Source organism: Varroa jacobsoni, unplaced genomic scaffold, assembly GCF_002532875.2.
Source record: "Varroa jacobsoni isolate VJ856 unplaced genomic scaffold, vjacob_1.0 scaffold_875, whole genome shotgun sequence".
NCBI lineage: Eukaryota > Metazoa > Arthropoda > Arachnida > Mesostigmata > Varroidae > Varroa > Varroa jacobsoni.
In genome coordinates, this window is record NW_019213777.1 from 166,982 (window position 1) to 182,792 (window position 15,811).

Consider the following 15,811-nt stretch of genomic DNA (forward strand, 5'->3'; position numbering starts at 1 on the left):
CATTAGTTATCGATACAACCACCGTTCAGCACGCTAAACGACTTCAACTACAATTTGCAATGAGCAAAAGTTCTACGATTCTCCTTATGTAGACTATCTTCTACTGTATATTAATGGCTCCCCACCTTGTCAGCGTAGATAACTACTGATTCGAATTTGAACGGCGATGTTGACAAGTTCGTCCAAGTACGCAACATCCACTCCTACATCTGATTTGTCCTACTATTAAAAGGAGACTACCGATGTCCTCAGTTGATGCAATGCTTGGTTACTGCCACTACATTTAAAAGTATAATCAAATTAGATCAACCTTTCTGGAATCTCTGAACGCAATATTTCTCCATTTCAGATTTCTCCATAAATATGCAAGACCGTATCTGAAAGAAACCGTTTGAGACTGTGTTCCGCCTATTGTGGCATGATGAAATTACGGGTCAAATCACTCGCTCAATTGAACACTCAAAGAATTAGGAAGTTTAAAACAATCCAAAAAGGCAACCTAATCAAAAACAATTGGCAATAAAATGTCACGGTTGATGTCACGGTACAAAGATAACAATTGATGGACTTATTGATATATCCGGCTGATCAAGTCTCCAGAGGTGCAGATGCGTGCCTTCGTCTGTATTGTACTGCAGAAAAAACATTAAATCGAGTGTTTATAATCTGCTGCAGTCTTCCTCAAGTAGTACGGAACGAAAATACAGTCCTTTATCATGCAAGTAGATCAGAACGTTCAATGGACGACCACCTGTTATTTCCTGTTTTTTTTTTTGTGAGTTCTTATTATGCAAGGTCACTGACACTCCGAAGAATAGCACGTGTCATGAATGTCGTCCCAACAGCTACAACCTCCCTTTATATGAGAAATGACTCAAACTGAGAATTGCCCTGACTGCTATTATAGATTTCAATGGGCTGTTTGGCTGGCATGAACGTTTCATCAATCCAATAGTTTTTATGATTGGTTTTTTTTATACGAAGCATTTCTGTCTCGATAGAACAGCGCATGGCAACAAAATCCCATGTATATATTAGAGGCAAAAACTCCAGTGGCGGTGCATTTTTGCGGTTTCGGTCCTTTTACAAATCCGACATCAGCCCTGATTCAGTCAAAGGTGTCTGCCAGCGCTAGGCACAAACAAGAGAAAAACCACCAACTTTGCGCAACACTTGGGTCCTGATCCAGCCCATCCTTCGTTCAGCCAAACACAACGAAAATAAAAAAAACAAATGCTTTAAACGCTAAATTTTGTTGTTTCGCCTGTTCACATTATTCTATCTATAATATATGCAACCGTTACTTCTGTGTGAGTGCGATGTTTAACAAAGCATATAGTAACGCAGCAATCCTGTTAGAGATGTGAGTTCGACGATTTTTCGCGACGCTCACCCAGACAACAGGGGGCGCCTCCGATAGCGAAACCAAATAAATGTTTTATTGACGACAGACTAGCCCTGATCATCGATATAGTTTCGGATCGAGAGAATGTTAGGGAGAGAGATTGAATGTGTATGTATGGAAATTCGTAAAAACAAGATCATGGATTAAGTGATCTAATGCGTCAGTACTCGGAAGTTGTGCCCAGCGTGCAACTAGACGATCGGTCGACAGAGAAATGGTCACCACAACAATGGAGGATCTTGCTGTTGTTCTGCAGCATCGCAGTCCGCCGCCACGGACAGATCCGAAGGCAAAGAAAAAGTGATAGAACAATATATGCGCACGGCGTTCCACGTACACAGTTTAACATACTTGCTGTTTATAGCACTATTCGTAAAAGTCATTCACTACCATACGTATATATAAAGACGACAGAATAAACAGTAATCGTTGTAGCGAATTAAAATTAGCCGGGCCAATATCTAACTAACAAAGGTAGGAACATATCCGGGGCCAGGGCTAGCTTTCCGGGCGAGCAAAATCGCGCTTACTACAATAACGCCATCTGGTCATCTCGCTATAGCCCGTATTTATGTCAGCCATCCATGCTCGAATGTTTCTTGGCCGCCTTTTGCACGACTCTTGTCCTAAACGTTGCGAGATATGGTTCGCGTGTTATATTGCCAGGGACAACTAACTGTATCACAGCACTGAGTACGCCGTAGTTACACGATACCGCAACAAAATGGTTTTTCGTGTCGCCCCGAAACACCAGCTGACGAGCTGGCTGGCCGGCCGGCCACTGAGTCCGGTCGCGCCGGGGTGAAAATTATGCCGCGAGAACTTCCATTGCTGGTCGGTTTCATCTGCACACGACGCCGTTGTACGGCCCATGTCAGGAAATAAGAAGCGGGGTTGCTATAGAAAAAGACAACGAAAAGCGTCAGCAGAAGTAGCGCAAACAGCGAGCGAACTTTCACGTACCTTTGCAACGACGTATGCGAAGCCACTGTAGAGCTTCTCGTGGATATCTTTGCAAACAAACGTCTTTTCTCGCCACACTAAAACCGAAAGAGACAGACAAACAATCAGTTAACAGAACGACATGTGTGATGCTAGACGTGCTAAATGAAAAAATTTGAGAGAAAAAAAAACAAACTGGGTACAATGCTGGACGATGTATACAGCTTTAACTGAAACATTACCACTAATACGACGTATAGCCTCAAAGAAGGCAGTGAGGCTATAGAATTTAATTGCCTAGAACATTGAAAAGAAGAACGTGGAGGCTGTCGGCATCATAAAGGGGTTTTGTAACAAAAAAAATAAACTTTGCCCGCGCTGACTCCAGACCGTTCAGCGTCTTTGCCTAGTTTTAGATCGCGCTTGTCTTCGGTTTGAGAATTGTCGGCGTTACCATTATCATGGACTAGTAGAAGCAGTAACAGGTGTAGCTGTACCAATGGCAACTTCAGTATATGAAAGGACAGAAGTGAACAGCCGACTAAATAGCGGTATTGGGCATGGGAGAGACGAAGAAAATAGGTGAATTATATCGCTACATACATTTAAGAAGGAGCACACATCTATGAATAATAATAATAATAGCATTGACTGAGTCTGTCTCACCAGAATAGATTGCGCGCTTCGGAAGCGGTAACCATGGCGACGTGGTCTAAATTTACCATGGGGCTAAATAGCAGCTAAAAGTAAACAACTAAACTGCCGATCATCTTAACCTAGCGGCCACAGCGGTGAGAAAAATGGGGAACGCTGATGTTTGATGACTGGAAGAAAGTAAGCCAAGCAAATCGGCAAGGAGAACACCCACAATTGACCAAGGATTTACCGGTAAATATAATGACGACAGCAACAGCAGCGTCAAAAATCTACGACCGGAAACAGTTGGTGCCGAGTGTCCGAATACGAACCGAATCGGCTAATGCAATGTCATCGACTTCCTCTTTACTGGATTAAAATTATGCTTGTATAAAGCGCATAGTAATGACTCTACATTAGGTTCAATCAGCAGTCTACAGGGTTCGACCGCACAAGAGAAATATTTGCTTCTACAGCCGGTGACCGGATATACCATATGGTTTTATTATAACGATCAATTGAAAAGCTCCAGGTACAATCGTTATTAAGCAAATGCTGTGTTTATCATATACACACCATCTGTAATCATGTTGAGCAGCATCGGCCATAAGCAGAGCGCCAGTAGCGAGTGGTAGAATCCGTATCGGTCTGAAACATGTTCTTGTTCACGACCGGCACGAACGTTCCAGAAGACGAAGCCGACGAGAACGCTCATGAGCGCGGCCAGCATTAGGTCTCGGAAGAAGTGCACAACGTTGTATGGGAACGTGTAGATCATAGCGCGAATCCACAGGGCGAGACTTTGACCGAAGAAGCCGGCTCGTCGCACCTCATGTGGGGTAATGCCAGGCGGTCCCGGATCACTCAATGATGGGTGATCGTCATTACGGCGTCGATATAATTCGACGAGGTTTTCAACTCTTTGACTAGACTCGAGCATTGCCTCGGCGGACAGGTTGTCCAAGGTTACGAGGTCGAGATAGTAATCGGAGGGGTTCTTGTACGGCGGACATGGGAAGTCAATGTAGGCAAAGTAGTCGAGCAACTCTCGGCGCCGCCCGAAATACACCATACGACCGGTAGACACGATCGCGATGCGGGACATCATCGTGAATATTTCGTACGTCGGCGGATGAACTGTGATAATCACGATGCGGCCCCGGGATGCCCACTGTCGTAGATAGTCGATGAGAAAAAAAGAATCGAGAATATCCATACCTTGGATAGGCTGGTCGAGTAGTACAATGTCCGTGTCCAGCAATAGTTGTGTTGCTACATTCAAACGTCGTTTTTCACTTTCCGTAAGATCAGCAATACGCGTATGCCGTAGCTGACCTAAGCCAAGATCCTCCAAGAGAGCGTTGATACGCTCCTTCGTATCCCTGATCGGCCCTCCGGGTTCCTGTACAAGACTAGTGAAAAGCATCCATTGACGAACCGACATATCGGGACATAGCTCGAAATCTTTACCAACGTAGCAGACGAAGTTTTGCAGCTTTTCAGGTTCCATAAGGATGCCGTTATAGAGGAACTCTCCGCGTACCTTATCGCCCCAACGTTTCTGTACTCGATTGCTTAGTATGTCAAGGAGAGTAGTACCCTCATTTTCAGAGGTAGCCACAACAGCAAGAATTTCGCCTCCGCGTACCTCAAACGAAAGACCTTCGAGTAGAAGTAGCTTAGTTCGGGCACGTCCGCAGAGTTTCTGTCCCCACGACGAACGATCTACCTCGAAGGTAAGCCCACGAACCTGAAGATGTGGGTGCTTTAGCGAGCCTATTTCGTCATCTGGTCCACCCGGTAATGAGTTGTAAAATGAATCCCGATTGAATGGGAGCTTGTTGATATGCCGAGAACTTGCCGAGATATGGGACATTGCGCTTCGTCGCCCCTAAAAGTGAAATAGCCCAAGTCAACTTTACCATAAGTTATCCGACGTAGAATCCTGATTCAGCCTTAGTACCTCGAGTATCGAAGAAAGCCGTTCTCACTATAGTAAAATTCATTACGTGAATTAATATAATTCAATTAAGATGGCATATATCGAGAACATCTATGAGAAGAATATGCATTGCGTTTTTCAAAATGAGTAAAACTATTGTGTTTCGCGTCTCTACTAGGTGATGTATCAAAACTTTTCGTAGCTGAATTGAGCAGCTAGAATGTGTACCGAAGACGAACACTTGACTGTCTTTGAGGGGCAATTTTTGGCTTCGCAAATTGAAGTTTCAAGGGTAGTTGTCGACCATTAACTAACCTCCGGTATGTTCTGCATGCCATTAATCCCGTTCATCTTAGGCGGCTGTTGAAAAGTGTCCCAACGAGATGATCGATGACTCTGTGCGTCTTCTTGAATTAAATCCGCTTCGCTACCGGACCTATGAGGCGTCCTTTGGCCTATCCGCCGTGAGCGAAGAAAAGAGCAACGTTATTTAGAATTTTATCATTTTTATCAACACATAAATTGCAAACGAAATCACGAGTTGTTAAGCTGTATACACTAAATAAGGCAACTTTCCATAACATGTGTTACAAGCGAACTCGGTATTCGGAACGCGTAGAGCGTACGGAGCCAGTGAATAATATAATACTGCAGAGTGATCAAGAAAAGATATGGTTTAATATAAAAAAGAAACGATAGACATTAGACAAGGCTTTAAGACCTAATTTACTTGCCTTTAATAATCTACGTTGAGATTAAATCTCGCAGACAACAAACTACTGTTTTGTATACAATGAGCTATAATATAAAGCATCCTTTAGTCAAACTGTTAATTTGTATAGCATATATAACAACACAAACTGATTTATTATGACTAAACGTCATAGTACATCAGCTTGTGTTGACATTTGTAATGGTTAGAAACAGTTAGTCAGAGAGCTATATACACGACTCGAGTTGGCTATCCAGGCTGTGAAAGCCCTTGTCGTATGCTACAAGTAATAATATTGAAAACGTTAGTGGCATTGATCAAGGTTAGCGAAGGCGTTAGGATAACGGTCAAGTAGCTGGAACTATTAAAGCAATGAAAAGGTATCCGACATGTCACTTTTGCTATATGACAAGAACATATATAATGCAACATGACCCATTTACGTGTTCATGAATCTATCTGTACGCTTGGGGTAATCTTTTGTGTGGCCAAAGTTTAACTGGAACTAGGTTTCAGATGTAAAGCTATATAGGTCTATTGGCAAATCATGTGCGACTTATTCGTTCATAGAATGCGGCAACAAAAATCGTAAACATGATCATATTAGAATCAGCTATCGTCGACCGTTGTCGACTTTAGATTGTCTTTGTTCCAAAGGTGTACGTAGATAGAATAGGACAGGTTTCGGACGTCAGATCGACCAGAAACGTACGTCGATCGAAAGTATCAAATCCATTGTTAGACAGACGAATAGCCCCCAACGGTAGTTTATCTATGCACGCATAGTATATGCCGATCCATGTATGAAGGTAAATATCACAAACCCTATATTTTAAGTGCTCACCCGCTTCTACGTGTGTATATAATAAGCAAGACACCATGCTTTAGAGTAAAGATTCTAAAAGGGAAAAATGGTGCAAATTGCCGCACAATACCAGTACATACATAGGGCATCAAAAAAAAAAAAACGATATCAATCCGATAAAAAAGTGTCTGTGCAACATTTTCTAATTTTTTAACGCCTAAGTATACCCCCAAAGACTCGAAAGTAAATGGAGAGAGAGAGAGAGAGGGGGGGAGAGAGAGGGGGGGGAGTGGGGCGGAGAAAGGGGCAAAAGAGGAAGGGTGGGAGAAAAAGACTGGAAAGAAATAAATGACCGACAGAAAGGGGGGAGTAAAATGGCAAGATGAGCTGAGAAAAAGCCGTTGCGCAGGTCGATATTGCGTGCAAACACTCCAAGTGCACGCTTGAATTGACGGCCATGTGTAATATCTCAGATGTCGGCACCGTTTACCTTTTGTTACCTCACTGTTCCAGCTTACCATAACCGAATCCGGCCAGATGCGTCTGAACCCTATCATGATGATGATGGTGGTAATCTCTATGTGGCTGTTGACTGTTGTGGTGACGCTGCTGCGGCTGTTGCAGAATCATGTAGTGCTCGTTGTTCGGCTGTCGATTGCAGACGCCATAGTGGTGATTCACGTAGTTAATATTCATGTGGTGGTAAGGGTCATTAAATTGGTATCTACCTCGGGATTCATGGCATAGCTGCTCCCTCGCCGTAAGTTGTTCGGTCGATAGTTGGTCATGAGCAGTGGCTTGCAAATGGGTATCGCCCCCGGTCGGCTTGCGGCGACCATCTTCCGAACTGTCGTAACCTGACGATGTATCTGCAAGAACGACCATTATTAAATAATAACAAAACTGGTAAAATAATACAAACTCTCCAAATTCCCGTAAACAACTGGAATCGAAAGGGCGGGATCGACGAAATTGGAGCTGAAGGTTAAGTTATTACTAAAGGCTTATGTCTGTATAACAAATGATCAGGTTCTTTTATTTTAGTTTAACCACGGTTCCAGCATATTGACCTGTCTTAGAACATCACTTGATAAAGACATGACGCTAATCAAGGTTGTCATTTGTAAAAGTATCATTTATCGTGCTCATTTATTAATAGAAACTACCGAAAAACAGGTACGTTGATGTATAATCTACATGCTGCAGCAATTATAACGGTACTAAGTCAAATAATCTACCAAGCGAGGTAGCGTTCTAACAAAAAGAGTAATTTCAGTGGTTGTCAAAGTAGGCAGAAAAATTGCAGCAGTTCCTGTTACTTTTGGCGCATTCTATGTTCCGATCTTTACGTCCGGTATCGCCGTTAAGCATGGTTCCATCAGAGGGACGGGTGGCTCCCAGCATGAAACGAAGTTTATCTATGTCCGGGTTTGAACCTAGATACTTTTGGCACCCAGCAGCGGGTCTAGCTCCCTCATAGACAGTATTTTAGAGGAAAGCGCCTGAACTTCTGACCATCCTCGTTATTTTTCTTGTTCATTGAGAAGCTCCTTTTGCTTATAGGGATTTAGCCTAGTGAGGTTTCCAATAGACGGCGCTCAGTGGTACCAACTTGCCGATATTTGTCAGGTTTGACGCGTAAACCTGTCAAACGAGCGCCGTCGGTTTGACTGCTAACGAATTTCCAGCTTCCCAGATTTTTTTCTCAGTTAAAGAGAGCAGTTGAATTTCGGGCCATACGAGCGCTATTCTAATTTTTTCAGTGAACTGGATGAATCTGATCACGAATGGGCTAGTACAAGCGTTGACCTTAAATTTTCCAATTTGCATAAGAAACTGGCAGAGGACGCCAGTCTGAAGGTTCTGCTACAAAAGAAAATATGCTATAAAATAGCAGTCCAAGCTACTGGCAGTGGAAAAACAACTGTTGTCTAATATTAATGGTAAAGCCTGACGGAGTCATTTGTTTTTGCACTTATATTACCAGTGTAACCCATTCCTGTTATGTGAGGTTATTAAACCTGTTCGTTTTTAAAATTTACACTCTGAAGGGTTCGAGTATAGGGTAAAAGACTATAATTAGAACGGAAGTGGTCGAGAAGTCAATATTCTCGCCAGCACATGTTTGCTTTTGTCATAAACCTAAAAACGTCGACCATCCCACATGTATGAGTATCTAAAACTATTAATCATATGACAGAATAGAAGTATTTACTACATTGACGTCGGTTTATTTTCTACTTTGGTTCATTCGAATGTATATCATAAAAGTATCATATTTAAATACAGAATACCAATTTTAAAGATATTTCATATAGCATGCGGCCAAATCCTCGTTGTTTCTTTAAGACTCTCGCGGAATCCATGGAGACTAAAATGAAAAAAGTAAGATGAACTAGAAATCATCTTAGCTTTATAACTCTTGCCTTCACTGAGCATTTCAGAATGTCTAATTAATGTTGTTGATTTTGAATGCTAATGGTACTGCGGTAGCATTATGCCAGTGTCTCAGTTGATCTCCCACTGACCCTTGATAAGATTAGCCGTTGCCGTAAAACGGCCGTTTGTTCCGCCCGCTAGCCCGTTACCGGATGAACTCAACGTATGAACTCTGGGCAGGCCGAATCGAAGATATGTCTGGATGTTTGCTGCCAACTCGGAATTACGGTCACGAGGTCCGTACTTTGGATGATTCAAAATAGTCTGCACGGTCGATTCTCGTAACTGGAAGTTGCCTGAAAAGTAAAATAATCAACAGTTGGAATTGCGAATCCAGGCAAAAAAATAAAAGTTCGACAATCTAACAGCGGTAGTAGAAACAGTTATCTAAATATGGTGTTATCAAAATTCAATTTGTGCGCAAAAAAAAGACACGTATTCGTTTAACGTTAGAGGCCGTAGGTAGATAGAAAGACGTTTCATCAAATAGATGACGGCGAGTACCGTGTTACCAAAGCTAGCTATCGTACTCTCGTGTCCTGTGATAACGCAGACTCAAGAATGAAAAAAATAATCGAACAAACAATAAATCATATTGATTTTATGATAGCCAGTATTACCTATACTTCTTCTCATGTGTGGTTATTTGCAATTTAATGTACCTTAGGGGCCAATGGGTATTAATTGTTTGGGTGGGTTCTTTACGCTTGCATAGTAATATGATTAAAACACATAGTAACTCTGAGGTATAATTAGGTTTATCTAAAGATTCTGTTTGTTTTTTTTTTTGTTGGCTTTTTATGAATTTGAAAAATCGATCAGAATTATTTTTTAAGCCGAGAGTGCCGTACATGATGCTCGTAAGTCATTTTTAATCAGCAACTTTTCCACCCTGTTGAAGGTCAAATATGAAGTGTCAAAAATGCTGTTTCCTGGAGCTATTTTAGAGCCTGGAATAATGGCGAAAGTTTGCAATCCAGACAAGATGATGTCAACAGCTGACAAATGACAAGCTTTCAAATGCCTGATTACGGTTCATTATCGGTGAATTCAAAAGGAGGAAAAGAATGAACAAAAATGGTCATCACTTATACACTAAGCGTGTATCTCACACGTTACTCGACATCGTTCTGCTATCTTAATACGCAAGTGAACCTCGGTTATTTCCTCGGCTAATCCGGGTCAGTGATGAGTCGACGTCTTTTCTCGGAGTGGATTGACAGAACGTAAACGATAATGAAAATATCTTGTCGTTACTCCCAGATATCCTGCCACTTAATGCGTATGTATGTATGTATGTATGTATGTACCAACTAGTTCGCTAGATAACGACATATCTTAATCTACATGCCTGCAGGGTGTTTCGTGGTCCTGAAGATCGCACCCCTCATCGCTATTATGATCATCGGACCGCTTATCATGCCTAGCCTCGCAGTTTGCAATAAAATCCAGAGAAACATATTATATAGCTCAGCTGCATACAGTTACAATCAAACAAGTACAAAAAGCCAACACGATATGCGTCTGACGTAGCGTCATGTGTCATTTCGTAAGTGTGTCGATATGTCTGATGTCATCGCGCCAGATCCGACCGCCTGCCGTTATCGCTGCGGTACCGCGTAGACTAACGTACCGATCGAGGCATCAGAAGCGCATGGAAAGAATCTCTGCTCATCTTAAATCGTCCACAATTCTCTGGACATAGCTATCTGCCATTTTGTGCTATTTGGTACTCGCAACTATCTCCATCACGTGTGGAGTTCTAAAAACATCACTGTTGTTCTAAGTATAAATAAGTTGTGATAAAATCTAAAAAGCCTTGATCGGCGTTGTCATTCAGTCGATATTTAGCCTGGCCTATGTGAATAGATATACATATGTATAGACGATAACTGGCCTGATGGGAAGGATGATCGAAACTAGCTAAATGATCGTTACATCAGCTAATAGAAACCATCTAAGCTATTGTGTTTTTGAAAGACTAAACAAATCTTGAAGATGTATTTACTCGTCAATCGAAAAGCAAGCTTTCAGAAAAATTCTCATATAAGATCTCCGTCCATTGAAGATCTTGTGAATATCTGCAAGGTTTATCTGGCACCAGCCTATATAACAGCAACTGTACTATTTAGCTAGATGCTTACGTAGATTAGGCTCTCGTAATATATAATTCAAACAAAGATAAACGTATATATGGAAATATACGTTTCCTAGTGGAAGAGTTTCAGCTATTATAAATAAGTTCAGTTACTGGCAAACATTGGCATGCTTTCTGTTTAATATTTATTGCTTATATTATTTTATATATTATTATATAATATCCACTAACGTGATGGCAGCTACTAGGCCTAATACTGTAACTAAGAATAAGTAAACATATGTCGACGGTTCCTGATAAGACGATTAAACTATAGCTATTATATAAAGGCCATAACATTATGCGTTCGCCGTTCTTTCCCTCGGGAAAAGATCGCTTTGCTATAGACAAGTACGGACCAATAATTGGCCCTCGGTCAATACTCCTCACATCCGTTAGGGAAATGTAGAAATCACTTATTTTATCCGTCCGTCTGTCATTCGGTTAGGAATAGGACGTCCATAGTAAAGTCTCTACAGTCATATAAACTAATTGAATTTTAGTTGGATAACACCCAATTAAGCTACTGCCGATGACGACCGCGACCACGGTGATGTTTAGGTTACATCGTGTATGGTGGCTTCTGTATCAATATCATGTTAAGAGTTTTGCTTTTTTCTGGCGACGTCAGAACGAATTAAAAATATACGACTATGCCCATGTAATAACGTCAAACAGTGTTGACTAGGTCAAACAAACACGCCGATCTGAAATTCATCAATTGAATGAAAAAAAAAAAAACAGAGAAAAATATCAGATAAGAAATAAACCGTGAAGCTAGTGGTTCGATTGTATATTCTTTTCGATTTATAGCGGACCGACCAATAAACACAGATGAGACCACAAAAACGTTCCACACAAACTGTTCAATGGAAGTATATTTCGGGGCAAATCTATACCGAAACATTTATCTCTAATTTTCTGTTTCGAAGATTATTTGATTTCCCCTATATATATATATATATATATATATATATATATCGCTCAACTAAGATATATATCGCAGTTCAATAAACGATATTCAGTTAATGCCAAATCGCAGTACCTTAACCGATTCAGACTCTCAGTAGAAAGAAATGAGGTGGCAAAAAAAAACCGAAAAATATTGCACAGCGATTTCGTCGCCAGCGTCCCCGTCAGCTAAACATACTGCAGTATTATATTACGATAACGATCATGTTTATGAGCCTTTTTTTCGGTGGGTTTCTTTGCCCTTGCATTTTCTGATGCGAAGCTTAAAGCATGCTGCTCTTTCAAATGAATCTCGCCATTGCTACATGTCTGTTTGTCTGCCGGGCAAACATTTTTTACCGAGCGTTTATAGCTTTTTTCAACTGATAGAACCGTTCATGGCGGGGGTCAGGCCGTTGACTAAACAAAATATGTGGCTGAATAAAGAAGGCAACGAAAGAGAGTGCCATTGTGGTCGTTGTTATCACAAGACACACGCACGTAAACGTTGGCGTCGGCTTGAAGAAACGAAGTTTAAGGAAAAAGATAAAGGAACGAACGTCACACAGATGTTTTCAGGATGTGCTGAGGCCTGAGATATGGGGCTTGACAATGACATGGGTCTCTCTCTTGTTGGGGCCGATAACAATAGTAAGTGTGCAAGCGGGGCATTAACGGTCGCTCGATGTTTCCATCCGCGGCAGCGCAACGAAATGAAGCTTATTGCATCATGGCAGCAGCTGAATTGTAATGCGCTGTCTGTTTCTAGCATATTCGAATTCTTTCCTGGTTATGGTAGCTACAAAGGAATACGGCATTTGAATACTGCATGAAGAAGCACCCAACTTAAAATCTAAATAATTTGTCTAAAGTTTAATTCACTGTATACGTTACATCACACAGCCACACATCTGACGTGAACTTGAACTATTTTAGAGGCGCTACGCGCTACTGGTTTAAGCAGATCCTTTATCGGTATACTGTCGCAAATATACCAGATATAATCAACCCGCAGTTTTTCCGGCTTTACTAGAAGGCTGTCTATAAATAAAACAACGATTTCAAGGTTGCCAACAAATCACCCTCCACTGGCATTTACCAAGGACGAGGAGTTGCTACCCAGGAAATGTTGTGTAAATCCATGAGAGATGTAAGTCCTTTCGCTTATCTTACCATTTGCTAACTATCGCTTTTCTAAAATACCGTAACGAACTTACCAAATGGCCGCTGAGACTTTTCTGTTGTTCCTAGGGCCGAGTCAGTGAAGTCCGAGTTGAGATTCTGCCTGTAGATGCTCCAGGCATGCAGGTCCTCCGTTGCTGGATTTTGCCTGAAATGCCTTAAGCACCAAAAAGGTGCATTGGTAAGCCTAATTTGCGTTTATCTCGTATATGCCTCACGTATGTTCAGATCTAACAAGATTAGAACATGCATTATACAACATGGCCTTTTTTTAATAGCCCTGAAGCAGCTCTGCTCGACAGCTTCGCTGCACACCGATATGAATATCGTCAAATGGCCGCGCCTGGTCCCGTTTTTTTCTAACGTTTTTGGCAAACAAATTTCATGTCGATGCCTGAAAGCTAAAACGTAACTTTTCCAAAGTTGACGTTTGATGGTTGTTTCTATACCGGTTCAGACATTATTTTCGTTTATAGTCATCATGACGTCAGTATAAAAAGAGTAACAAGTGAAAAAAACAAATATATATATATATACGAAGTCCTTGGTATTTTTGTGGCTATTGCGCGTATAGGAGTACGTTGCCATTAGGACTGATGGCAATGAAAGTAGCGCAAATCGTCAGAGTAGAGAACTATACACGCACAGGACCTGTACGTGTTTATCCGGGATGTTGATCTCCCATATGAGTTAAAAGCACTTCCAAAAAAGGTTAGAGGATCATGTTAGCCTAACGGTTTCGTACATGACCTTCGTACAGCCTCACCACCGGACTTCACGACCCTCACGAAGCTTGCACGCGACTACCTGATGCATCGTTGTATGGCTCAAGCTGAATTGTTGTCGGTAAGCTTGGCTAGCTCTAGCAAACTGGTATCCTTTGTGATGTATACACAGCCATTTTCAAATAAAAGTTCCTCAGATTGTGCGTTATGGACTTCAAAGACTTTAAAGTAACCAATATCAGTAGAATGCAATATGGATGCGCTCGTCTGAATCACATAATTCTTTTAGATTCAACACAGGAACAAAGCTAGGCGCTGTTACGGATGGCACAAATCTAGTCTGACACGTGATCATGAAAAGACAAGTGGTCATATAAGTATTCAAGAACGGTACCGCGAATCCGAGAGTCGTCCCATATCGATTTCGCCCTGGAAGGTGGTAACCTAATGTTTATGTTGCCGCCATCTAAAGCCTGACAGCAAGACGAGCTATTCCAATATACGCTTCGATTTGCGATAATCTGCAATTAGCGAAAGGATCAGATGCAGTAAACATAGAAGCGCGTACGATCGTTATCAATGGACCTGCTCGCAGTATTCGATCAAGAAGGTCCAGTTAAAGCAAACAATGTTTCACTAACAGAGCAGGAATAATGGGAATAATCAGGCAATTTTGTGACAGCAAACGTAGGGCGACGCTCGTTCGACTATTATCACATGTGTAGAAATGTGTTGACAATTTCAGGTGCCGGTTTAGAGCGCGGACGACTCTAGACCTTATGCTGACCATCTACCCGAGTGCCAATAATAAACTGTACTTTAGATATTTCCTTCACTACCATTATGTGGAGCGCGTCGCCAGGCGAATACTGTGCTCTACCGTGTTAGCTAAGAAAATTGCCCTTTATCGATATCTTAGTATCGTGCAGCTTCAGCCACAGCCGAAATAGGCTAATCCTCATTATTCTTCGATCGACTCCTCGTGTCTAAGCCAATCGATTCGACCGTAGTGAATACACCGCGCCGACCCCCATACGTTGCTGATGGATCGACGCGTCCCTGACATTGCCCTATCATTTTCCTACGAATTCCATTCCGTATTAACAGACCTATGTATAATGGCAGTCAGAAGATCCTGAGAGATTGACACAACAGATCACCTCGATAGTTACTGCATAAGTAATTTGCATGACGACTATTATCATTTTGTCGAAATCCCCACATTTTTATACGACGAACATTTTTTTTTAATGATCATGACCTATATATCATGTTGTATCCATGCTTTTTTCTTTCACCTTAGCCTCGCAATGTTTGGACATTACCTGTACATGTGTGAACTCGCCTTTTGAACGTTATTATTACTATTATTCTGTGTTGGTGTGTGTGTGTGTGTGTGCATCGCGGGGGCATCATAGCGGAAAGTTGTACCATTTACAAGGGTATGCCAAGCCAAACTAATGCGATACGCTGATTGAAATGACTGCGACCCTCATATAAGCACAAACTATGTGGCATCTCCGGTCTGTCTGTTAATTTTTTGGCTATTGATCTGATAAGAACCGTCAGTGTCAAGGCTGCGAAGATTCGCCCTTGATTGATTGTTTGATTGATCTATGCAATAAATTGGAAGTAGATTGCGTGATAATGCATCTACTCGTAGCATCAATCTATGATTTGTCTGCAATCGCAAAAATAGCATAACAAACAAAAGGCTAGAGTATTTTGTTGTATGCTAACACTTGTCTCGACAAAAATCATCCATCATTGAATCAAAAAAAGCCTTATTGACGGTGAAAAACATCGTATGATTGTAGATTATCATGACTCCGGTTTGACTAACAAAAAGGCCGAGACCAAGCTGCAGTCGTCATGCTGTGCTACATAGGATACCTAACCGGCACAGTACACTGAACTTTTAGATATGATGTACAT

General features: G+C 41.6%; 1 protein-coding gene across 3 annotated transcripts in view; it reads right to left on the reverse strand.

The window, feature by feature from the left end:
• The window catches only part of LOC111264570 (ATP-binding cassette sub-family G member 8), a 70,176-nt gene that overhangs the window by 4,217 nt on the left and 50,148 nt on the right, over positions 1–15,811 (reverse strand). For 2 of the 3 annotated variants that reach the window (XM_022840606.2, XM_022840605.2), the window contains exons 3-8: positions 13,187–13,308; positions 8,971–9,177; positions 7,171–7,311; positions 5,241–5,380; positions 3,560–4,874; positions 2,369–2,445 (exon numbers count right to left, since the gene is read on the reverse strand). In XM_022840606.2, coding sequence (XP_022696341.1) covers positions 2,369–2,445; positions 3,560–4,874; positions 5,241–5,380; positions 7,171–7,311; positions 8,971–9,177; positions 13,187–13,308 — 2,002 coding nt within the window. The other variant, XM_022840609.2, reaches the window with a different exon arrangement.